This window comes from Megalopta genalis, chromosome 1, assembly GCF_051020955.1.
Source record: "Megalopta genalis isolate 19385.01 chromosome 1, iyMegGena1_principal, whole genome shotgun sequence".
NCBI classification, from domain to species: domain Eukaryota; kingdom Metazoa; phylum Arthropoda; class Insecta; order Hymenoptera; family Halictidae; genus Megalopta; species Megalopta genalis.
Genome location: NC_135013.1, coordinates 24,695,897 through 24,721,154, shown reverse-complemented (window position 1 = coordinate 24,721,154; position 25,258 = coordinate 24,695,897). Strand labels below are relative to the sequence as shown.

Below are 25,258 nucleotides of genomic sequence, written 5' to 3'. Positions count from 1 at the left end.
CTAATAGTTAGTCTATAAAATATAGCAACGTGATATTAATACTACAGATTTATTTCTAAATGATTTATTTATAAGCAATATCTAATTCTCTTCGACGAAGCGCCGCTATTTTCCTTAATCTCTACCCCTCAAACATTTGCCTGTGATACGCGATCAATTGCCGCAGAATCTGATAAATGTACAAAGAAATGATGAAAATAAACTTACAGGAAAAGCAAGGCTTAAAACGGAAAAGGTATCGAGGAAAGGGGCTGCGACCCGAATAATAGTTCACGGTGGCCGGCAAGAGCGTCTGCACTCTACGCGCTATTGCACACGCGTAGCACCGAGAGCGAGAATCGACCGTCGAGAATCGATGGTGGGGGTAGCCGAGACGATAAAACTACACGTAGCTCTCTTCACCGCTCAGTACACGTTCAGACATCGAAAGGTGAGGTTAATAACGATTTCGATCGTTCCACGCGAAAGCAAGACCCGAGGTCGATAAATTGATCCATTGACAAGGATTCATCGCCACTGATCGCTTCGAATGCAGTGATACCCCCGAGAGACCGATTGGAACACGTTGTAGCGCGCGCACGCCTGTTCGATTCAAAGTTGGCGTTTCGAGAAAATTCGAGCCGCGTTGACGGAACCGTCGTTTACATCGAAGCCAAGTGATTCAGTTTCCCCGCTAATTGCAGCGATCCAGTGAGAGAAGGGAAGACCCGACGCTTCGTTTACCTTCGTTCAAAGGTACATATCCCGCGCGAAGCGGCCGAGCTACGAAAGCCAGAGCCGCGGACAGCGTAATCGCAGGAGAAAAAAGTAAGGGTTATTGTACCTCGATAATTCGTTCGAAGGAGAATCGTGAATCGAATTAAACCGTCCAGCCACGCCTATGGAGTCGCGATGAGCCCCTCGAACGCAGATTGAGGTTATCCGTCGCGTCGAAACGATCCGCCGGATTTAAGTGCGTCCGTTGGTGCGTAGCGTGCAACGATTTTATTTGTACACACTGTACGTCACGTGCGTGCGTGTTCACCGGAGGAGTGCCAGCCCGACAGAGAGGAATAATGTCAAGCAGTGTTTGCCACGCGCCCCTGCCAGCACGAATGGAAGCGTTCACAACGCGGCTCTGTCTCCGTGCTGCCGACCAATATGAACGGCTTCTGCAAGCTCACTTCAATAAGGTACGCACCTGCCAATTCTCCCCAGCTTTCTTCTCGCTTTCTCGCATTTTAACCGAGCGTCTGCTCTGCTCTGCGACGCGAACGTCGCCCGAGATGTTTGCTGGCTAATCGAATCGCGAGAAACATCGATGGTGCACGGGCTTCGTGGCATGGGATGCTGTCGCGGCAGTGCCGTTTCAAAAGGCACCGTGATCTTTAACAATTACGAGAAATGTCCAGTTTCAAGGAGCCATCCACGATTTTATATGAAATAATATACTGTATACCATATAAATGAAATAGCAATAAATATAACAGTCTTTCTGTTTCGCAAAATAACCTAAACACAACTGTAGAAAATAGCAATAATGTAATAGCTTTTTGTCATGGACCCAAGGTGTAATTAGGTCTCAAATGCGAGAAACAGTTTAAAACGAAAAGAATCTCGAGAAGAATTTCCATAACGATAGGATAAAATTGTTCAGAATAACGGCTTCGACATCATTTTCGAAATCGGAGGTGGCTGCTTTAAATTGCATATTTACCACAGATCAATTCGAATAATTTTGATGCACCTAGAATCGAGTACAATGAATATATCCAAATAAAGATGTTCATGGAGTATTTCGATAGAATTCTGTAGCTGTGTTTGTTGGACACGGGCTATTATGCTAGAGTCCAGAACAGATACTGCATTTAGAGTAAAGCACAATAAATATATTGATCTGAACGAACATGTTGTTTTAGATAGAATTCTGAAGCTATATTTGTCTTGAATGTAGCTTATTATACTGTAGTTCTGAACAGAAAGTGCATTCATTTAGAGGACAGTAAATGTATTGATCTGAATGAAAATGTTGTTCGTATAATTTTGAAGCTTATATTGCAGACTATATTGCATTGTAGCCGGAAGATGTAAATTTTATTTAAAAAATTGCGAGATCTACAAAAGTATGATTTCCTTGAAACAAGATGGCTAAGATATATTCAATTGTAAAATTTAAATTGTTAAAACGAAACGGGGGAGAAAGAAGGAAACGCACAGGGCCCAAGGACAGCGCGACGCAGCCCTGGCCACGGGTAACATGTTTCTAGAAGGGCTAGCAAGGCCGGTATTAGTCGCGATCAGTTACCCTATTCATTTTTCCGAGCTTGTTCTGTTATTTCTTCGTTTTTCCTTGTTGATTCTCTTAGAGACGGTTAAACCTGTATAACTAGAGAGGTGCACGGATAAAGTTGTTTATGTTTTTTTGTGGCAAAATATGGAAAATGTATTCTAATGATATTCTTCTTACATATCATCTAGGATACCCGCGTTAACCTGTCATTTCAGTTTATGCCTTAATGCGGTTTACCTTGTTTTGCGTTTGTTATTGAATCAACAGGCCAAAACATTAATTATTAATACAATAGTAATACGATTAGGTCGGTGTAACAATGTGAACATACGTCAAGAAAATTCTGATAAAGAGCCTGTCAGCATTTAGCAGACAGACCGTCGCCATTGTTGACACCTAATTGAACATTCAATTCGAGCTATGTAAATTCTTCAATTTGAGTTATATCATGTGAATTGATATTGTATTTTTAAGGAGGTGCTTCTTCGCACGATTCCCAGGAAAAATCTGGTTGTTAATTACAAATGTTCGCAATCGTTTGTGGGCTCGTGGCTGGCAATAAACATTGGCATAAAGCGCAAACGATAAGGAGCCACCTGGATCTGATTCGTGAAAAGATCTAGACCGGGCCTTTCGAAATTCGAACAGTCTCGTGGCCTTCGGCAGAGGCAGATGAACGAATTAATTCAAGGATCGCATTACATTAACGGACAGGAAACGCGCTTCTGACGTTAACGATTTTTAATGAAACTGTCCCACTGACGTCTTAGTCATATTATTACCAAAATACTCGGCTACACTTTATTTAGACTTTCATGAATATTATACCCTGGAGAAGCTAAATAATTGTACAAATATGAACATGCAAATATGTTCTGTCTCGAGAATTGCCATTCTGAGATGTTAGTATAGAAATTAATATATCGCAGATTATTTGTAATAAAAATTACTTGATTAAATCCTACAATACATTTATGAAGTTGACAAATACCATTGCACCATTTTCAATTTATCAAAATGATTGAAGATAGAGATAAATGTCTATGCAGTACCTGTATCAGTGCAGACAATTTTAATTGTGCACACAAATCAGCAGTATAATGATTAAGAATTGTTTCTATTTACAGTAGATCATTGGCGGATGCTGCAATGTCAGTCATTTAATTCTCATTTTAAGTTTTATAAATAGTGTCTTTGCTTAATTTATGCATCCCACATTGTACAAATTGATTTTTATAGATTATAAACATGGAATACAATAGAAATAAAATGGAAAGGTCACTAAAGTCGTGTAAACAGTGTAAAATATCTGAAATCACGTTTAGAAATCGGGGTTTTGATGGGACACGAATTCTTTTATCATCTTTCGAGGGATTTTGTGATCCTAACGAGTAATTCTCGTTCACGCAATCGTTTCAACGAACGATTCTCGATCACCCATGTGTTTCTACGAGAAGGAAAACATCCGCCGCGGTCGTCGCAGCTCGCATTCCAAACCGGAAGTAATTTGTGCCCGCGGGCGCGCAAATAACGTACAAAATTGGATTGTCTGCCGCGTGGTTCGATTTCAAATTGGCCCGATTAGCCCCGTCCAGTTTGTCCCGATCATTTTGATTATTATAATCGCAACGTTTGCATTCCGTTCGTGGCCCGGACGAATCACTGCTTCAATAGTACTATTGAAACGATTCTATAAATAAATTGAACGGGAAACCATAATAACCAGCTGTCCGAGGCAGCGAATTGCAGTTCGACGATTTATGGTCGACAGTTTGGCGATTTAACCATTCAGAACGGATTACCAACGACAAAGCGAGGCATTGTCCAGTTCGCAGAAAGAATGATCGTTCGCGAAACATCGGCGATCTCGATTGCAATCGAAATCGTCGCTTGAGAACTCGAATTCGAATATTTTTAAGTGCTTCAACATTCGGTCAACGGGATCCGGAATTGAAATTGTCACATGTTTTTGTTAAACTAGTTTAAATTGTCGCACGTTTTATTAAGCTCTACAGAAGAAGTACCTTAAAAAATATTTTGAAAAAAGAATTGCTGAATAAAATTATAAATTATGCTAGGCATATTCAGGTATGTTTTTGTCGGAAAGGTCCATCGTTCGAATGTTAAACAGTATCGCGGTACTTGAATTATAATTTATAAGCCATAACGTTGCCGATACGGTCTTGTCGTTTTTCTCTTCAGTATAGCGACGCTTGGACACATTATGCAAAATTAAAATGTTTGTAAGAGAACGCGGAATACATAGATGTTGTACAATTTAATTGAACGTAATGAAATGTTTCTCTCTAAATGTTTTTCCATTATTATATTGTTTTGCCATTATAATATCGTCTTTATTGTTTTTCCATTCAACTGAGATCAGTATTGAAGCTAAGAAAAACGAATTGCAGTCACACGATTAAGCCAAGAACTTCAGCTAAAAGAATCAGCTTCCTTTATTTTTGAGTGAATTAGTTCTCTTCGAAGAGCAGCGAATCCGGAAAAAAACATCGTCGGAAAATCCTTCCGCGGTAAAATTGTAAACACTCGTGAATGTTTACGGTGGATAGAATCCGGAAGTGTGTAGGTTCCTCGAGAGACTCCGTGCACAGCACGCAGAATATTTCGAAGAATGTGGTAATCAACAGGCAGCGCGGTTATTGCAATTACTACATTCTCCTTGATTGACGTCGTCGGTTACGTAGCAGGAGCACGCATGCCTTGATTTCCACGGTGCCTTAATGTTGCGCGATTAGAATGAAAAGAAGGAGACAATTCGAAAGATGAGTTACCATTAGCAGAATTGTTCAGCGTTCGTTGCACGGCTGAAACTATAAAATATACTGAATTCGAAACTTCAACAGAAGTTAATCATTGACGGACACCAAAAATCGATGAGAAAGAGATTCGACGAATTTTGCAAGTTTTAAGAAATTTACGAAAAATCTGAGACGATAATGGAACTATTGAACGGACATATCGAAGCCGCATTCTCTGCTGTATGAATTTAACGCGAGAAACAAATTGTGACTCGGTAACCTAATTTTACCCTAAATCAGGTCAATAATAGAACATTATCGGCGTTCAAGTGAAAAATTGTTATCGTCCCGTTGATTGCAGCAATTGCAGTCTGGTGTACGAGATTGTTGAAAAAAAATATGTGGAACGAGACAGTAAATATGATATAGGATCAAGGAAATTGTTCGAACTTATCAGCTGGAGGAAGTTAAAATCAAATTCTGGAGGAAGCTGTTATCTGCCGGTGGAATAATTAGATTGCGGATTTGGCGCTTTTGCGAGAGAGACGGCTGCGTTAATTATAGAATATTCGAAAACATCCGAAGAATTTCAGAACAGAATTACGATTACTAAAGTCTGAAATATTAGAGTCTGTTGCAATCGATGCAATTTTAATTTTGCATAACGATTCACGGTCTGCTCACGATCTCCGACGCAAAAGTTAATTGATCGGCTACACTGCGTACAAGCAAGTGCATTAAGCCATCGGAAGAACTTGAGGACGCCATTAAATTCTTCGCGACTCGTTGCAGTTAATAAAAGAAGCGATAAAATTCCGTTTAGTACCAGTTTTGCGGCAATAAACGATATTTTTTCTGTTGCATAAAGTTGCTTGTAGTTTACAGCTTCGGGCAAGAGCTAGGCTGTGTATAGCTTCAATGGTCGATCGATCAAGACCATTCTGTATGCGTAGCCCAATGAACATATTCCGCAGTTGTAATCGTGTTCGTTCAATAATAAACACGGGGATCGAGTGATGCAAAATGGAAAATTATGGTTAACCAGACTAGGTACGTACCTGGCCACTCGACCTCCCGTTGCACCGGACCACGCGAAGCGTATCTTTCACGTCATAGGAATTATTTTATACCATATTAACGTGCACGCGCTTATGGGCACGTTTACTGTCAACCAGCTTGCACCGGGAAAGTAAATACAACCCGGTCGTGAACGAAATCCGCGAATTAAGGTCTTTCGCACGGCGAACGATCCGGAGATTTAGGTCTCGACAGGATCATTCGATTATGCGAATTCGCAAACGCAGCCGCGGACTGCAAGTATGTATCGGCAGAACTTTCATCGTACGACTTTTCTGTCCTGTTGATTTTGCGCTAATTACTTGCTGGATCAGTTCCGAGGTCAATTATTTGGGAAATTAATTGCTTCGAGATCGATTATTTGCAAAATTGATTGTTTCGTGATCAACTTATATTATTATACGTTAAATCAATTATTTCGGGCTCTATTATTTGCTAATTCAATTGTTCCGAGATCAATTATTTGCTAAATAAATTGTCTCGAGATCAATTATTTGCTAAATAAATTGCTTCGAGATCGATTATTTGCAAAATTGATTGTTTTGTGATCAACTTATATTATTATACGTTAAATCAATTATTTCGGGCTCTATTATTTGCTAATTCAATTGTTCCGAGATCAATTATTTACTAAATAAATTGTCTCGAGATCAATTATCTGCTAAATAAATTGTCTCGAGATCGATTATTTGCAAAATTGATTGTTTCGTGATCAACTTACATTATATTATTATACGTTAAATCAATTATTTCGGGCTCTATTATTTGCTAAATCAATTGTTCCGAGATCAATTATTTGCTAAATAAATTGCTTCGAGATCGATTATTTGCAAAATTGATTGTTTCGTGATCAACTTATATTATTATACGTTAAATCAATTATTTCGGGCTCTATTATTTGCTAATTCAATTGTTCCGAGATCAATTATTTGCTAAATAAATTGTCTCGAGATCAATTATTTGCTAAATAAATTGTCTCGAGATCAATTATTTGCTAAATCAACTGTTTCGAGATCGATTATCTGCTGCATGAATTGTTTGCCAAACAAACGGGTATCGTAGAGACAAGAGAAACAAACTTACTTCGCCGACAAAATCTTCATTACAAGCACCAAGCATTTTAACAGTTTACTATCATTTCGACACTCTATTTATTGTTAACGTACGTGTTAAACACTGGTTATACAGGCCTCCAGAAACCTATAAATAGCTGTCCAGTAGATAAAGTCTCAATGCCGATTCTACGAATGCATGAAAAACTTAGTTTACCGATACCAGAGGAAAAAATGTTTCTCCAACAGCTGTTTCTTACAATCGATCTAACACGTTCCTGTTTTCACGAAGATTAGACCTCGGACTTTATGCACTCTTCGCTGTGTTCCTTTGTGGGAAACGCAGCTAAACAGTTGATTACGAGACCCAGTGGTCCGAAAAAAACAGGTCTCGCCGTAGGTCACTCATCCAGCAGGGTAATAAAATGTTAATCGGACGAAAATATCTTTCCGAAAATTCGTATGATCGATAGAAACGTTGACGCAGCCCGTCGAGTCTTCAAAAATCAATCGTACGAGATTTCCAAATAAATTGATTCACGCTGCTAAAATTCGAAGTTAAAATCACGAATCGTGTAGAAGTAATTAAATGGATTGCGGATTTTTCTGAAAAATGAAAATTAGCTGCTCCGAATGTGAAAATCAGAAGACGAGTAAACATGTTCTTGTCTTTTGAACTATCTGAATAAATTGAAAATGGTACGAAAGCGTACGACGAACGGAATCCCGGCGGTCTATAACGCGGATAATTGTCTCGAAAGTCCTGCAATTGTTTCACGAGCCTGCTTATGGAGCTCCTTGGTTAATTAGATACATTGGGAATCCGCGTAGTTCGAGTATTTTTAGCACGACCTTCGTTTTACCGTTTGTTGATTTCACTGTTTCTATACGCACGGACGACGCGCGACGAATTCGTGTGCGTGAAATTACGTCGGGATATTTTAATACTGCTCCTTCCTATTACGAAATCATCGGGTAGATCGATGAAGATCGAGAGAGCAAACCTTGGTCTCGAGACTTGCCGTTTATCGAGATGGGAAAAAGACGAAAGCCAGTTCTCTAATAATTCGTTTCAAATCGAGGATCAACAATTAAGAACTGTTTAAACAATTATTCAAAAACTACGATAATGTCATCCGTAATGCATTAAATTATTTGATTAATATAATATAGCATCTTCTTCTTTTGAAATTATTATTTAAAAATAAGTTATCGAGCTTCCTTGCTGGACAGAGTCCAGACATTTAAAAAAACTTATTTCGTTATTATATTATATTAATTTTTGTATCGCGTTACAAAGTAATTGTTACATTGCCAAGTTCGTTTATATCGAAAAAAATTGCTATTAGCCACAATTCTTAATTTTATATGCGTAAAATACGCTAACAATTAGTCATACGAAATGAAAATACTGTCTCAGATGATCAGAAAGACTATTTTCAATTTAGAGTCAAATGGCTTCGAGTGCAAAAGGTTAATGGGCTTCCGATAACTGAAGTGTTAATTAGAGTATTTTTATAGCGAGAAAAGATTCCGAATGATTTTTAAAAACCCTTCGAAGCCAAAATTACCTAGATCCTCGTTGATATTTTGGTAACAAGTATTTTAAGATATCGCTGAAACTAGTTTTCGAGCGAGGAGAAAGACGAGGACTCGCTAATTGAGTCCCGCAAATGATGTTTCACGGCAGAATTCCTGTTGAAAAGCGCCGATCGGGAACCTAGAACCGGACAAAAAAGCCGAATAATAAAGAACGATTGAGAAAACGAAAAAGGAAACGAAATTTTTATAAGGCTTCTCGGAAATGAAATCAGTGTTTACGTCCGCGCTCGATCGTTCGTAATTACGGTTAATCAGATATCTGCGGTAGACAAACAAATCTGTGTGCTTACAAACGAAGCGATAAAAGCGTCCCCGCAGATTATCTGGCCGACGGATAACACGATGATCAATGAAACTTTTTTCTTCGCGAAGATATTAGCGAACGGCGTGCGCTCGGTCCGGATCACTTCATTTATCTACGAGTTTACATATTTTACAAGCGTTATAATTATGTAATTGATTATCTGATATTGCTCGGTCCGTTGTTTGTTTACGGTTAGAGCATCGCGTTATTTCGATTTATTAAATTAGAGTGCATGTTTACACCGTGTTTGCACACTACCGATTAATTTTCAATGACATTCAGATTAGACTGATTTAAATATGTTTTAATTGGTCCCGCGCTCGAATACAATAAACGTCGAGTGCAATATTTAATCGCGCAGTTTGTTGGAACAGAAGAAGACCACGCGTGCCGGTTAATTTCACGCATAATTATACGTTAGCATCGCGGATATGTTTACGCTACACATTGTTCCGCTAATTATCGATTAGTGAACAGACTGACGTCGAAAGCATGACAATCCGAATAATTAATAAATCGGTTTTCCCCTCTCGCTTTGTTTCACGATACCCGATAATCCCGCGGATTCATTATTTTTCTTTTCGTTTTCTTCGCGAATTGTTTACCGAAAGCCGGGACACCGAAGCACGACAATGGCTTCATTGATATGCAATTATACATGCACACGTTGGCTCGGTTGCGCAATGCGACAATGTTATTACGGCTATGTAAAGTCGACGGATCGCTAGATTATGGCACCCGGAAGGACACGGTTCGAGTCCTTTTTGTTCATTCGCATGCGATTAATTAGTAGGCCGCGGTCTTTACACTGTTACGGTACCGCCAGCGAATCGTCGTAAACAAACTGGGATTTTCATGACAAAAATTCGTAGATCCGATGCAAGAGACGGCCGAAGACATTTCGAGAATTTCAGAAACATTATTACCATTATTTTCAACTGAAAGAAGGTCAAACCCTTATACGAACACTGCACACAGGGGAGGAATTTTTATCAGAAAAACAATTTACTGAACAATACCGCGCAGATCAGGATGAATCAGAAATATTTTGAACTCGTCATTTCGACGGACGAACCGCGAACAAAAGGTAACCGCAAAGCGTCACCTGTAATGTCGCAAAACGGATCACGTTTGCCGCCGTCTGCGACAGATATGGAAAAACAGAATGCCTAATGAGTTTGAATATGAGAGTTCAATGATAAGCAACGCGGTCTGCCTGTCGACATTATTCAATAAAGGACAGAGAAAGAGGGAGGGGACGTAAGCACGCGATCGAATCGGTATACATCGGCGACGATATAAATTAAAGTCAAGCTTGATTTATAAATTGTGTTTTTCCTGTGGGGTCACGTTTACGGGGGATCGTCCGTCGACGTGTCCCAGAGAGACCCCGTTTGTTTAAAGTGACAACAAGTAGTGTACACGACGTGCATGCATCATGCCATTGACGTCGTCGATCTGCCGTATTAACATCCGCCAATTAACATTACTTCATTTCAGTACAACGTTCCCGCCTTCTTTTTTTTTTCTTTCCGCTGTTCTTTCCCGTTCTTGTTTCTTCGTTCGTGTTTGTTTCTAGCGTCGCTTTTACAACAAGCTACGCGACGCTATTAGCGGTTTATGCTACGCTTTACAGTCGGTTTTATGCACATTATTATTCGAAGTTAGACCTAGACTGTGGATTTTTGTGCCAAACAAAATTTGTCTATACGAATTGCAGAAGATAGAAACTAAACAGAAAGTCTTTTCTTTATGAAATAATTTTAGTATTGAAACAGTGTTTTCTATTTTAAATGGTAACTATCCATTTTTGCGGGAAATGCATGAAATCGAAGTGATAAAAATATCTTAAATCATTTTCCTCTGTTTCTTGCAACGTTTATGCAGACGATTTTGCTTACATAAATGCAATCTATCGGTTAACCAGTTGCATAGCTGTTTTCGACGAGTATACTCGTCATAACGGAAAATGTTGCTATTCGTTCACGACGAGTATACTCGTCAAAAACAGCTAACTGATTAAGAAATATATACACTTCGATATTCTTTACTAAATTATATATTTTATAAAAGCTCTGTACTCAAAGAAAATATGAGGAAGACGAAACACATGCAGCGCAATTGCAGTAACTTGCACACTCATCGAAGAGATTTAAAAAACAGCTAAATGGTTAAATGCTAGTACGTACGCAGATTGGTTCGTCGAGAATGTAATCGTCCATCGTAAATCCGCGAAAACAATTTGTCGCCTGATTTCCCGTTTCGGTTTATTAAAGTTTCATGAATTCCGGGGTGGGGGATGAAAAATGTCGGCCCTGAGCGCGCCAATAACACGCGTCGTACAAAATCAAATTTCGATTTAACGATGCGGGACATCCGCGAATTTCCATCGGCGTTACGCATACAAATTCGTCGCGGAACCTTGTCGGATCGTCGGTTTTATTCAATTCGCATGGAGCTGCTCGGCGTGCGCCGCTAAAAAAGGAGCGCCTCGTATCGGCTCGATCGGAAGCCGACGCACCTTTTAAATAGATAAAATCACCGGTGTCGAGATAGACCGTCGTCGACGATAGGCTATCGTTTGATATTCGACGCGGTGGATCGCGTTCCGTCGACGTGGCACAGTGGTCTAAAAAGCGGTATTTCGTGGACAACACCGGCTACATACCGATCCTCACCGGCGAAACCCGATAAATCGATCGTTTCTCACGATCGGCTCGATCAATTTCGCTCGATACGAAATATCGTGTAACGCGTAAGAAATTAGGGGCAGTTTAATTCATCGTTTCAACGGTCTTCCATTTGTTTAAAAAATGTGGACCTCCGAAGCGTAGTTATCGCATGCTTCGTTTGCGAATTTTTCTACGGGAAACCGTGCGACCGATTCGATTGAATTCGATTTGATTTCAGTCTAATTAGATTTAGTATAAGAGGACAATTATTTTTCCTAGTTGGAACATCGATTTCGTGGTGTTGAAAATTAATGTCGATGCAAATAGAATGTTATTGATATTCTAATTCTAAAAGATGTTCTTGAGCTCGCTGAATTGCGCGCATAAGTAATAAAAAGCTTCCACTGTGTTTTTAATTGAAAAGCCAGTTTTATAAAACAATCGTCTCTTTCCTAAATTTATACAGTTTACATAGATTATATAAAAGCTGGAAAATATTATATAAGTTTAAAATATTATATAAATTTACATAATGTTATGTAACATTAATTTGTATAATATTTATGTACATAATTATAACGTGTTATTGTAATATTTACTAAATTTATTCAATTTATAAAGATTACATAAAACAAGCTTTTCGATTGAAAACAGTAGAAGCATCTTGTTGATTACGTAAATTACAAATTAATGTTATATAACATTTTATATAAAACAGATTACTCTTTCCTAAATTCGCACAATTGTTAAATCGACGTTATACACATAACATTACATAAATCTGTATGACATTTTATACAAAACTGACTGTCAAGCCCGAACATCACGTGACTCGCAATAAAGTCGAGAAGTACGAGTACAAGCGAAAATCGCGAAAATCGCGAGAACGTTTCCCGCAGGAGCACTTATTTTCCAAGAACGATCGAGTCAACGCGGGAAGCGAGATTTATACGTCTGGCCCTCGTTTGCTGTTTCTACTTGCGAAGCAACGCCGACGCTCTACCGCGGCCGATATGTGTGTATATATCGGTCTTGTTTATCCGAGCCGCGCACGCGAAAACATCGCGCGAACACACACGCCGAAGTTATTTTTTCACCCGCGTTTTGTAAACATTCGGTTTAAATAATTCAAGATAGACCACCCGGCCGTTTACAGTCCGATCCTTGCGAGCTCGGCCCGAAGCGGATGCCATCAATCCGGTATCGGAAACATTTTTCTCTTCTTTCGGTCTCGTTAACTCCGTCTATTCACGGAAACGGATGTCCTCGTTCTCCGAAACAGTCTGCGAAACCCGAGATTCCCTTGAAAAAACAACGAACTATCGGATGAAACAAAGTCGCGCGCGCGCAGTTTACCGCGTTCGTCGTCGTCGTCATTTTGACGCCGGATTTCGCTGTGCTTCGCGATTTTATCCGTACGCATTTCGCAATTTTTTTCGCCGCTTTTTCCACGGGAGCTCGAATTTTGAACTTTCTCCGCGAACGGCGCGGCGCTTGGCTTTCACGCAGTCGGCGAGCCGCATTTTTATCAAATCGTTCGCGCATTGACGCACGCGGCCCCCGAGGTCATTGCCGTTTTCGGTGGAATTTGGTCCGGTTCAAATTGCTCCCGTTTTCCGTCGGATTGGCGAGACTCATCGCGGAATTCCGGCGGTTCTCCCAGGAATGCTTTTTCCGCGGAACCGACACTTTTCTAGCCGGAAAGGAACCAGCGTGCTCCGCGGTGATTAACGCGATGATTAACCCGGTGATTAACGCGATGATTAACGCGTTTCATTTTCATGAATGAAATTGTTGATAACGATCGCCGCTCGCGTGTTCGAACGCACCGCGCGACTTACTCTATCACGCGACTGTTCTTTCTCCGGCGGCGAGCGTACTTGAAATCCGTGCCGGACCGATTCGAATGGACGATCCGCGTCGAAGCGAGTTGGTTCGACGAAATTCGGTTCATCCGAAATTCATTCCTCTATGCGGCGACAATGTACGTTTTCGCGCCTGGATTGAATTCACGCCGCTAAGAGGGTTTAGCAGAATCGTTGAAATCCACCTAACTGCGTAAGATCGGAACGTTCTGCATATTCATGAAAATCGAACGTCAAATAACTCTGTTTTTCTAATCGTTCGTGTAAATTAATGCGCGCCGCTGCGTTCAATGAAACATTTCGTAAACATTCGGAATAAATTAACGTACACAACGGTTAAAGTTCGTTTAGGTACATGAATATTCCGAAAAAAAATACACCACGAATGAAAAGGTACGGAAGTTTCGCTAATCAGTAGAGTGCCGCGTTTGTGAATTAGGTGCAGTTGGAATGCAGTTTTATTATTCGGCGATGTATGCGATGCGTAGCCCAGTATGTTCGAGGATTTGAACGCGGTCGCGCGTAATTTATTGAAAATCAAATTGTTCGAGCTTTGCGGCTCGTTTTCATAGTTACCAATTCAACAACTAGTTAGAATTGTCAACAACTATAAAAACGAGCCGCAAGGCTCGAACAATCGTATCGCCTCCTCCCAAATTGTCAATTTTTGCGTATAGCTGAGCGTCAATTAGGGAGAATTTACTTTAGTTTCGAAGAAGTTGTTACATCTCATCGAAAAATAAACTCCAGAGACTGAACATTTCTGTACAGGTTCTCCGAAATACTATCATAGAGACAGAAAAGTTTCACGAATTTCCATTGAGCCGTTTTGTTGCTAGAAATCCCAAAAACGGTGCAAATCGATCGACCGAGTATGAATCCTTAAAAAACAGTATCTCGCTAAAAACTGAATTCTGTAAAATGAACATATCTGTACGCATTCCTTGAAACAATCTCTCAGAGACAGGAAAGTTTCAAAAATTTCCGTAAACCCGTTTAATTGTGAACAAAAGTTCCGAAAGAACCGCTATTGAACTATTCATCGTCTGTCATAAATTCGAAGAGGCCATTTTCCATTAGAGCAGGAGAGCTTGAAGAATTTGGAAATGGGTCATTCGAAATATCTCCGGTCTGGCTGGATACCGAGATCGCGTTATCTCGCGGCACCCGTTGTTAAACGTTAAAACTGGAACGGTGCTCGATTGAAACTTATCTGCAACAATGCAATCTGAATACACCGGTGACGTCAATGCTCCGTAAAACACGGCTCTGCTTACGAAGCGAGCAAGTTACGAGCCTCTTTTTCCCTCGTGTCCGCCACGATACAGCCGAAGGCTAAGGCGAAGGTGTGCGACTTTATTATTCTGTCACGTTCCTCCGGCGAAATATCATTTGCAAAAAGTTCGACTCTCGTTGCGGCGGAACGGGCCTGGCCGCGTGACGAATGATCGCTGACGATCGGTTACATTATGATTTTTATACTACAATTACCGTGGTATTATTTTTCTACCACATTTTTTATACTATGATTTTTGTAAAAAACCACGTGCTGAAACCACGATTTTTATACTACGATTTTTCTGTCATGATTCGTGTACTATGATTTGAAATCGTGGCAGGAGAACATTCGACTTTGACTTCGATTTTAAAGAAATTAAGAACATATATTCGTGACTAGAAAAGTCTCTTCGCCGTGTTTGTCGTGATTTTAACTCGACATTACACGCCGACGGGTTTATTATAGTAATAAAGCTCATTTTAGTGTCGGCAGCCTGAGGACGTTACGCGTTTGCGACAAAAACGAATAGTTCAAATGCAAAACGGTAAAGATGTCTAAAGAATTTGAACGCGTTATCGATGTTACTCGTTAAAATAATGGAAACAATTTTTCTGTAAACTGAAACGTTTTTCTTATTCGCTGCGCGCTCGTCGCTTCAACGAACGTTTTAAATCGATTTTAATTTACAGAACCGAGTAATTCGCTTCGTAATAGTGTCGCGGACTCGTGTTAAACGCGCGCTAAAGATTTATTTGCCGGTCGCTTTTCAGCTGTGAGAGCCGAGCGAATATTTTTAGTCAAACAATATGCGAAACTGGTCGCTCGTTCCCGTTCGCGCGCAGCTTTCGTTTGCCTCGTCGATAATCGTTCCACCGCGAACTGTCCCACTGATTATGCGACTGCAGTCGCATCGGGGACCGTACGTTATGCATTCCTCGCATATTTTCGCCCCGGGCGTGTTATGATTACCTGTTAACGCGATCGGGATCATCGGTCGAACGCGAGTCTTCACGTGCCGGCGGACTCTTCTCTTAATCGAGCACACGCGATTAATTAAGCTCCGAGCCTTCTGCTGCGTATGTACTCTGCTGCAGACGTTACTCTTCTAGACGGTGTACAAAATTGAAACGATTCTACGTCGTTCACGATCGCTATTAAATTCCGTTGTATTATCGATGTGCGTGCGTTTGATAGCCGAGGAAACTGCGACCGATCTTAATGAAGTACAAGAACCGAGCAATTGAGAAATATAATTCGCGACAGGATCGAGTAACGACTGCTCTATTGTCTGTAATTGCTGTCGATCCCAATCTCTGACTCACGTTTCCTAAAACGTGCAATTGCGTCGCCGGGAATGAAAAGCAAAACAGCGACATTAATTTCTACATGAGAACGACTACGTTAAACGAATGAAACATCGCTCGAAGCGCTGCAGGAATAGTTGAAAAAACTGATAATGACCCACAAATGATTCCTTAAAATATCTTCGGATGAACTCTTCTATTTTAGATCATGTACTTCGAACTGCGTACACTCGGCCACGCGAAAAGGTCCGCTATTTGACGAAACATTTGATGCACTTCTCGCAATCTTTAGAACATTGTCCGGCGATTTATCGAGTGCTCTATGTATATCAGTCGCAGAAGTCAATAGGAACCCGATGAAAAAATCTTTTTATGCCACAGATTTATTGTGCAACAAGTCCCAAAAGCTTTACTCTTCGTACACTATTCAATGTCCTTCAGGAAAAATCATGATTGAGTTTTGAATTGTTGCCGAAAAGGAGCGACTCTTTCACGATTTCGCGTTATACATATTTGCCACGATCGAATACATAGACTGTATATGTATAGAAAATTGCCTGGACGAAGAGACCGACTGAAATCGCGATGCTAGACGTCCTCGCGACCGGACCTTGCCGACTAGATTAAAATGAATGACGTATCGCGGGAATCGAAATCCACGGTTCACCCATCCGGATCGATGATCGGAATCGCGGAACGCGTATCGCGATTATACGTGCCGTTAATAACAAGTACGAACCTTCGGGGTTCCAATTTATCGCACGTACTTCGAGGAAGTGCAATAAACCGGTCATAGTCGAACGTAGTCGAGCCAGTCTCAAAGCTCGAAATAGCAGAAAATCTTGAAAATGATGTTCGCGACGTTCTAATTCGGTAAATATGAATAGTACAGTGCTAAACTCGGAGTCATTTTAAAGCTTGAAGCCTCTACTTTCGCAGTTCATCGTTCATTCGACGTGACTAATAGATTCCAAGATGTGCTCGCACGAATCTTGGTACTTGCTGAAACTTACAGTACAAAGTTAAAACGTCTACGAGGTGAAACGTCGTTGAAGACATTGGAAAATTTTATTCGCTACTGAATAATCCATAGATCGAAGCTTCTCCTTTACGATCGCCGCTCGAAAGTTGGTCCACAATTTTTCCTGGTCGTTTTATGAAGATCCGAACGAAAGATGCGCTGCAGTTTCGCATGAACGAAGTTGCACGATCGAACTTGTTCCTCGTTGCAATCAAATGAGCTTATTTTCTTCATTGTTTTTTTTTTGAACGATATCCTCGAGAAGTAGACACTGATATGTATAATTTTTATCGCAAAGAATATCGTTGATATGGAAGAACGATGATTTTTCGTGAACACCTGGGAGACGGAACTCGAAACGATGACTTTGCGGATCGACCTAGGACAACTTGGCAAAAGAATATGCAGATTCGGTTTATCTCCGATTATTTTGCATTTCGAGGAGTAGCGGTTTATCCAGTTGTGCGAGCGATTGGAATTTTGCCGGTGTGAAACAGACACGGATCGATGTCTGCAGCCTGTAAACATCGAGCCACTCGTCTCCACCGAAGCCGAGATAACCGAAACGATTTCGAGATTCTCTGTTGAAATTGCACAGCGAAGTGTCGCAGGACGAACCGTTCCTCGGTCTCGCGTTCCTGATTGTGCTTGATCGTGCTCGATCGTCCTCGATCATCGAATCGGTGCGGACCGTTTACACGCAATTGCGCGAACGTTACGCGTCGGCCAACCAATTGGCCAAATCGTTGGCCATTCTACCATGCGTTCTGCCGAGAGGCGCATGTGACGCATCATAATCGGATCAATTGGTGCCCGCGAAGTACTAATTAACGCCGGTCATCCGCGATCTGCCTGTAAACTCAATTAAAGCTTTCGTTGCCAGAGTCACGTGCCCGGCCGACGAGGCAGATCGTTTTCGCAGATCTACGTGACTCGAACGATGCACATTTTCTTTGAAAATGTTACTATTTATTTCTTGATTGAGAAGAAACAGATAGCCAAATAACAGTAATTTCTCCCTAATTCGCGCTCAGATTGAACAATTCTCTCAAATGGACAATTTGGGAAGAGGAGATAAGATCATTCGAGCCTTGCGGCTCGTTTTTATAGTTAACGATTGTCAACAATTATAAAAACGAAACGCAAGGCTCAAATAATCGTACCATCTCTTCCCAAATCGTCCATTTTTGTGCGCAATCTGGGCGCGAATTAGGGAGAAATTGCTGTACAAAGACCCGGTAAAAGCAAAGAAAATGCAGATCTAAAGAGAAATATATTGCTTGTTAAGTCTTGTGTATATTGTTTTTTCTTATTAGTCTATTCTGTAGTATAAGATTACGTTAATGTTTTGATATGCGATGCTAGTATATTAAGGAAAACGAAACAAGCGAATTACCGACAACTAAGTGAGCTAAGAAACGTGAGCTAAAACTATTTTCTAAGCCAAAAGACTGAAATAAATCGTTCGTTCATTGTTTATTTCATCTATTATTCTCCGATCGATAATTAAACTGCTCCGCGTGGGTGAATATTCGGAACAACTTTATCCAGTCGTTAGTACATGCTCCACCTCTATGGTATCTTGTGTCCTATTCGCGCGTAGCTTATGTAAACTACAGAATTAGTGTTGCATACATTACTTTTCGAGTTATGAACAGTAATACGCTCGTCGTTCCCGCATTATATAACCATAGCAACGAAGTACGATTTCGAAAAGGAATTCCTGCGTCGATTGGAGTCGCGGTATAAAGTAATCTTTACTTAGAAAATACATATTACGCATAATTGTGCCAGAATAATTCAATCTAAAAATCTCAATATATGTACTCTTTAATTCCATCGAAGTTTTCTGACCGTTAAGTCCACGACCAACGAACCCGTTGCACTCGAGTGGCGACTCTTAGGCGCCACTAAAATTTGCATTCAATAAGTTGTTAAATAACAGAACTCTTGTATAAGCAAACGGTTTCATACTCGACAAATAAAATGAATCGCACCGGATGGAAATGCCGTGGCTTCGAGCGGGTTAAAAGACTTCAAGGGGTTAAAACGCTCGTTCGGTCTGCTCTAATTCTCGTATTTTAGTGTTAAGCCACGGTGTCGACTGGATTAAATTCTTAGTAGATTCCTCTGGTTACAGCCCTCGAAGAAGGAGCAAACGCGGTTGAACCATAACTCGAACCAGAAGGAGCATCGAAGGCAGAAGGATGCGTCCTCCAGCAGCACCTACAGCGCGTTCCGGCAATGGCGGCGTTCGACCTCCGCGGGGTCGAACCGGTCGAACAGCGTCGGTTCGAACTCGACCGGAGCTCACCCTAAGGTCCCCACCGATTCGTTGACCATCCAGAAAATGGAACAGTTCCCGATGGTCCTGTCCGACGCCACCATACCCGAGGAAGACCTCTCGTTGAAGTTTCTAGCGCTGGTACCGATCATCCTAGCACCTATTAAATTCGAAGTAAATAACGGAATAAAGAAATGAAAGATACCCCGAAGACAATCGCGCTTGAAAATTTCTTACGCTTTATCAGAAAAAGGCTTAGCAATTTCGAATAATAATCTCCAGAGGCGATGTTAGAAGGCCATCGACGCGTTGAGTGCCAAAAATCAACCCTTAAAATTCTCACAAAATGATCAATGAAACTGAAACGTTAATATTTATCGTAGCGGATAGTATTTAAAAACCCCTTTGCATCCGAAGCCTAGTAAAATTCAATTTTATAGCTGATTTCATAGAAACGAATTTTAAAAACTATTCAGCAATTAGGGTCGCCCATATGTGACCGACACGGCACTCAACGTATTGAGTGCCATTTGACTGCGAACCAAAAGTACAGAACCGGGTTACTGACACAGGGGTTGACTTTATTTTACCTGTCTTCCGCGCGCTGTATTAAAGTTTGCTTACGCTTGTATTGTTCTTGCAGAACGCGTTGGATCTAACGGCGCCAGCCAGCGACGTTCTACTGAAGAACAGATTGAAGTCCTGGTTCCAGTTATCTGGCCATCCGGATGGCTTCGCGCCAGCCGGACCCGGCACAGTTTGGAAGAGAAAGACTGGAGGCGCAGAGAACACTGAGAGGATCGTCTACGAGGCTCTCAGCAAGGACAAGGAGCTGCGCGATTGCGTGCCAAGGTGAACGATCGATCTTATTATATTACATTAAAATAGCATATTATATCTAGAAGACCTAGGAAAGCTAATGTTACGTTTGCTTTGCGAAGAGCAATTGTATCTAAAGGTCACGTGTTCCATTGCAGATACTATCGGGAAGTGGAGTACAAAGGGGAGACGTTCATCGAACTGCAGGATCTGCTGTTCGGCTTCAACGACCCACACGTGATGGACATCAAGATGGGAACGAGAACGTTCCTCGAATCCGAGGTGTCCAAGACGACTGCCAGACCGGATCTTTATCAGAAGATGATCGCCGTTGATCCTAACGCGCCGACCCAGCAGGAACACGAGCAGCGTGCCGTGACTAAGTTACGGTACATGCAGTTCCGTGAGCAGCAGAGCTCGACCTGCAGTCACGGTTTTCGAATCGAGGCGATGAAATTGCCGGGCGCGCCGCCGATCACTGATATGAAGAAAGTGAAGTCGCATCAGGAAGTTCTAGACACCATGAAGCACTTCCTGGGCACCGGCGAGACCACGCGCGAGAAGCTGCTTGTTCGTTTGAAGAATCTCCGGTCGAAGATCGAGGCCTCTGAATACTTCAAGACTCACGAGGTATGTATCCTTTGCTACCCCTTCAGTGATAGATCCAATCTTAGGCTGCGCATTTTATGCAGTTGAAGTGGATAATTTTTATTTTACATAAAGATCCGCGCAGTTTAATGATTATACTGTTCGATCAACTCTTGTGTAAATACACGGAATGTATAAATAAGCAGTAGCATAAAGTTAAAGCAAAAGTTTGATGTGGTAATGTTTGTTTCAGATCATTGGAAGTAGCATCTTCATGATCTACGACAAAGATAAAGTTGGCGTGTGGGTGATTGATTTTGCTAAAACGCAAGCACTACCAAATGGGCTGATAATGACACACAGAAAGCCATGGGAGCAGGGCAATCATGAAGAAGGATTTTTGTTCGGTCTCGACAATTTAATTTCAACGATAGAAGAAGTCGATGTTTCACAGGCTGCATAATTTGTATATTATCGTCGTAAATCGATCGAATTGTATTTAAAAGTTAATCAAGGAGTATTCGATTTTCTCGTAGGAAAGTTTTAGATCATTTATTCGTTTTACAAATACTTTCTTTTTTAACCGAATTTATACCTAAGATTTTGTAATACTGGCCATTTAACGAACGCTCTACCGTCGAATCAGTGTTGTTCAAATTTTCTGCAGAACACTTTCTCACCTCTGCACTCAAAGAAATAGACTGTACGCATATTCAAAATTATTTGAGATATTTTTAAGCGATCTGAGGTAATTTGACTAACACTGATAAATATGATAGGTATTCAAAGTGGAAGACTGCTTGCTACTGCATTTTTCTATAAAGATTTTTAGTCGAGGTAGTTTCATGAATGCAACTTCGCATTATAATTAGAAGGTGTACAAAGTTTATAACTAATGTACAAACGTAGTGAATTAAATGTAATCGTTTAAACATTATTTATGAAACATAGATGTTAGGTATTCGCGCATTATCATATAATTATCAATGAAATACTCGTCGCAAAGTGCGATATCGATTTCTCATACTTCTGCTTTAAATGACTTTCTTCTTTAACGTTTAAAGGGTTTCGAAGAGAATAACTCGAATAAGATATTTATTCTTTTCGCATTAAATTAAGAATTGTACAGAATAAAATATTATTGCAAATATTACGCAATAAATACGAAGACTGTTGTAAAAGGATGTAAACATATATTTCAACAAGTGTTCAAAATCATAATCAAAATTCTTTGAGAAGCGATTCATCTTAAAATCTTTTGGATCGCGCACTTTTTCTTGATACTATGTTTTAGAACTGCTAAATAAACAAAATTTGTTTATGTACAGATCGGTGATCCATTGTTGACCCCTCAAAAGAACATTTCTTTACACCGTGTACATGACAGATATTCTTTCTTTGAGATTTCAATTTCCATAGAACTTATTCGATAACTGTTTCCATATCAATGTCAAGTAATTCTTCCATGGGTCTCGGCTTTGAATTAATGATGGACTCATACCATCGAACTTCGGCAGCTGCTAAACATCTTCGCCTGTAAATAGGATATACTAGATTACAGTTATATGTTATCGTATACGTAATCATTTTTATATAGATTCGAACTACGATATTGTGTTAACAACTTTTCTTCATATTTATACCGCTATTGTATGACGCTGCTATTATATTTTAAAACCTATATACTAACATCTCGGTTTGTATACTTGGTGGTTTTCTTACGGGATTCCAACCGGAAATTGGTTTTTCATTGGTTACCATAGCACCTCGAATGCAGAAAGATAACGTAACTTTAGTTAAATTCAAGTCCTGAAAACATTTGTAAGAATTACATAAAATTTCAGTTGTCTTAGAAATAATTTAATATAATTTATATGTAATAATATATTATTCTTTATCAATACTTTATTAAGCGGAATGTAAAAGACTGTAATTAAATATAACGTAAATAACAAACGTACACGCCATTCAGAATTTAATACATCTGCTAAACTCAAAATATTCGCACAAGCGTTCACTTCCTCGATCCCTCTCATGGTATTTAAATAATTTTCCTGTAAAAAATTCAAGAATACTGTTGCTTGCGATTGGAAATACGATGCAATGTCGTCGGGATCATGAGCGAATTTCCAAGAATTATCATTTGGAACTCCTGCAAAGAATTTATTAGTAGAAATTACATTTACTCTTCAAAGTTTATGGCGCTGTGTATAGCAATATTTACTTTTCGGATTAATTACCCGTCCAACACCATGTAGAAGTCCCAAACCTTCTTCTCGAATAAGGCATTTATTTTCTTCTCGTTCCTTTGGAACTAATAGGTATAGCATATTAGAAAATAATATAAATTGACGTGATTAATTATACACACCTTTCAACGAAATAAATATAAGATTAATAACCGCGTTTCTGATATCTCCTATACTATTGGACAATATTTCATCAATTTTATCTTGTGAGACACGCAAAATATTACTGGCAATTGAATTCAGACTTTCTCCAATTCGTTTTAATGCATTTTTCATTGCAGTTTGTGTAACAGGATTGACGCTAAATCATCAAAAATTAATAACTGAGTTCCCTGAAGAAAATTGGAGAGAAAAATACTACGCACTGAACTCTACTCACTTGATTGAGACCATACCAAACTTTTCTCTTATATTAGGAGGAAACAATTTTTGTGATAGACTTGAGTTTCCTAGTTCTGTACAAATAAAAACTATAGGTTCCTTCCCCATTTCATAGTATTTCCTACAATTACAATGCAGTCATTATTATCGTTAAGTAGAAAACATGTAAAAGAAATATAAAAAATTATTAGTTACTCCAATAGAGAGAAGAAACTGTTTTTTTCTTGAATGTAGATATTTGGAAAGTCCTTTACAAGAAGAAGACGACTGTGGTAAGTACTCAAAACTGAACTGTACCTAGTAGCCCTAATTAAAAATTCTTCAAATTTATCTCCTTGTCTCATTACCCTATCTGAAAATTAATCAGTATTTATTATATTTTTATTAAAATTATCAATTGTGTAAGTTTGTATAAGAAACAATTACTATTTTCATCCATTGCTTGGTCAATGGGAGTAATCCATTCTGTAACATTGAAACCATTTTCCTTGGCCAATAGTTTTATTGCTTCTGTCTTCCCACAACCAGATGGACCAGATATAATTAAAGCACTAGGTTTGCCCTTTATAACTTTATATTCTAACCAGTCTGTGATCTCTTGTTGCTTTTGTCTACTAACTACTAATTCAGAAGGCTTTCGTGGTTCGCAAGCTTTTAATAAAGTGGACAAACTGGTAGTACAATTTTTTTTAGGAACTGACGGACTACAACTGTAATTTGTAGTAATATCGGAGAAACTTTTTTCTAATAATTCTAATGAACTTCTTTTTACAGCTGGCAACTTTTTAGAAGGTTTAACATCATCGAACGTTGGCAAAAGCCAACTGCTATTTTTCTAATAACACATAAGGAAAATTTTATTAGTAATTTTATTGTCAGTAAAAGTAAAAAGTAACAATTTCTTTATTATAAATTTCGTAAAAAAACATACCTTTGAATTAGCCATAATACTGATTAGCAGAGGCACAGCACTACAATCACATTGCAATTAAACAGTGCTGGGTAATCGAAACATTTCTGTATTTAACCTTTTTTAACCTTTAATTCTTAATTTAACCTTTGTAACCAGTGGCTTAAAGTTGATGTTTAGCCTTATAATAATAAATGGCTTTCCGAAACATGATTAACTATTACATTAATATGTCTTGCAGTGTTGTCACCTATTTTTTTCACATGATATCGATACAATAGACTCTTCTGAACAGCTCTCTCTCTCTCTCTCCTCTCTCTCTCTCTCTCTCTCTGTGCACTTCTTTTTACTTTTTTACCTTTAAACATACCATAACTAATATTTTTAATTGTGGCGCTTTTTGTTGGAGAAAAAATGAAGCTCCGTTCGATGCTATATAGCGACAAAATGCTCAAACTAGTAGTCAAAATTACCAACTGTTGAATTCAGCTAACAGTTTCAGCGTTTTACCACTGGCTCAATTAGTGCCCTCTATATCCTGAACTAAGCTTCACTTTTTCTCCACAAGAGGTGTCACAGTCACCCGTATACAGTAATAGGATCTATTCCTGCTCGGTATAGAAATTTTAGGATCTAAGGAAAGCGTGCAGGAGTAGGTCTCATTACTGTATACATATGTTCATATGCATACACGTATGTGCATATACGTATATGTATATGTGGCGTTACAGCCAGGAAATCAGGAGGTGCTTGGCCTGGCAGCAGCTTCCACTGCCGGACGCCAAGAGGCGTCCGCAGAAGCAAATCCTCACGCTACAGCTCG

At 39.7% G+C, this 25,258-nt stretch overlaps 2 protein-coding genes across 4 annotated transcripts; one reads left to right on the top strand and one right to left on the bottom strand.

The window, feature by feature from the left end:
• The first annotated feature begins 396 nt into the window (after positions 1-396).
• On the top strand, positions 397-22,855 carry IP3K1 (inositol-trisphosphate 3-kinase-like protein). 3 transcript variants are annotated; one of them, XM_033481879.2, is made up of 5 exons: positions 397-1,172; positions 19,329-19,662; positions 20,132-20,340; positions 20,466-20,937; positions 21,149-22,855. In XM_033481879.2, the coding sequence occupies exons 1-5, from the start codon at positions 1,141-1,143 to the stop codon at positions 21,356-21,358; spliced, it is 1,257 nt and encodes a 418-aa protein (XP_033337770.2). In that variant the 5' UTR covers positions 397-1,140; the 3' UTR covers positions 21,359-22,855. The 3 variants fall into 3 exon arrangements, with proteins under 3 accessions (XP_033337770.2, XP_033337690.2, XP_033337611.2); XM_033481799.2 differs by having other exon boundaries at positions 398-1,172; positions 19,345-19,629; XM_033481720.2 differs by having other exon boundaries at positions 398-1,172; positions 19,345-19,662.
• Rad17 (Rad17 checkpoint clamp loader component) lies at positions 22,069-25,075 on the bottom strand. Its single transcript, XM_033481603.2, has 9 exons — positions 24,457-25,075; positions 23,952-24,360; positions 23,721-23,877; positions 23,524-23,646; positions 23,267-23,445; positions 23,120-23,209; positions 22,857-23,047; positions 22,586-22,704; positions 22,069-22,429 (listed from the first exon to the last, which is right to left on the bottom strand). Exons 1-9 carry the CDS (start codon positions 24,469-24,471, stop codon positions 22,318-22,320), a joined length of 1,395 nt encoding a protein of 464 aa, XP_033337494.2. The 5' UTR covers positions 24,472-25,075; the 3' UTR covers positions 22,069-22,317.
• Between the last annotated feature and the right edge of the window lie 183 nt (positions 25,076-25,258).

Excerpts from the sequence above, each read along its gene's own strand:
- IP3K1 (XM_033481720.2), top strand. The coding sequence starts at position 1,056 with ATGTCAAGCAGTGTTTGCCACGCGCCCCTGCCAGCACGAATGGAAGCG. Across the intron at positions 20,341-20,465 it reads CTGCGCGATTGCGTGCCAAG|ATACTATCGGGAAGTGGAGT; the intron begins GTGAACGATCGA and ends GTTCCATTGCAG. Across the intron at positions 20,938-21,148 it reads AATACTTCAAGACTCACGAG|ATCATTGGAAGTAGCATCTT; the intron begins GTATGTATCCTT and ends TGTTTGTTTCAG.
- Rad17 (XM_033481603.2), bottom strand. Across the intron at positions 23,878-23,951 it reads CCAAGCAATGGATGAAAATA|ATAGGGTAATGAGACAAGGA; the intron begins GTAATTGTTTCT and ends ATTAATTTTCAG. Across the intron at positions 22,430-22,585 it reads CCAAGTATACAAACCGAGAT|GCGAAGATGTTTAGCAGCTG; the intron begins GTTAGTATATAG and ends TCCTATTTACAG.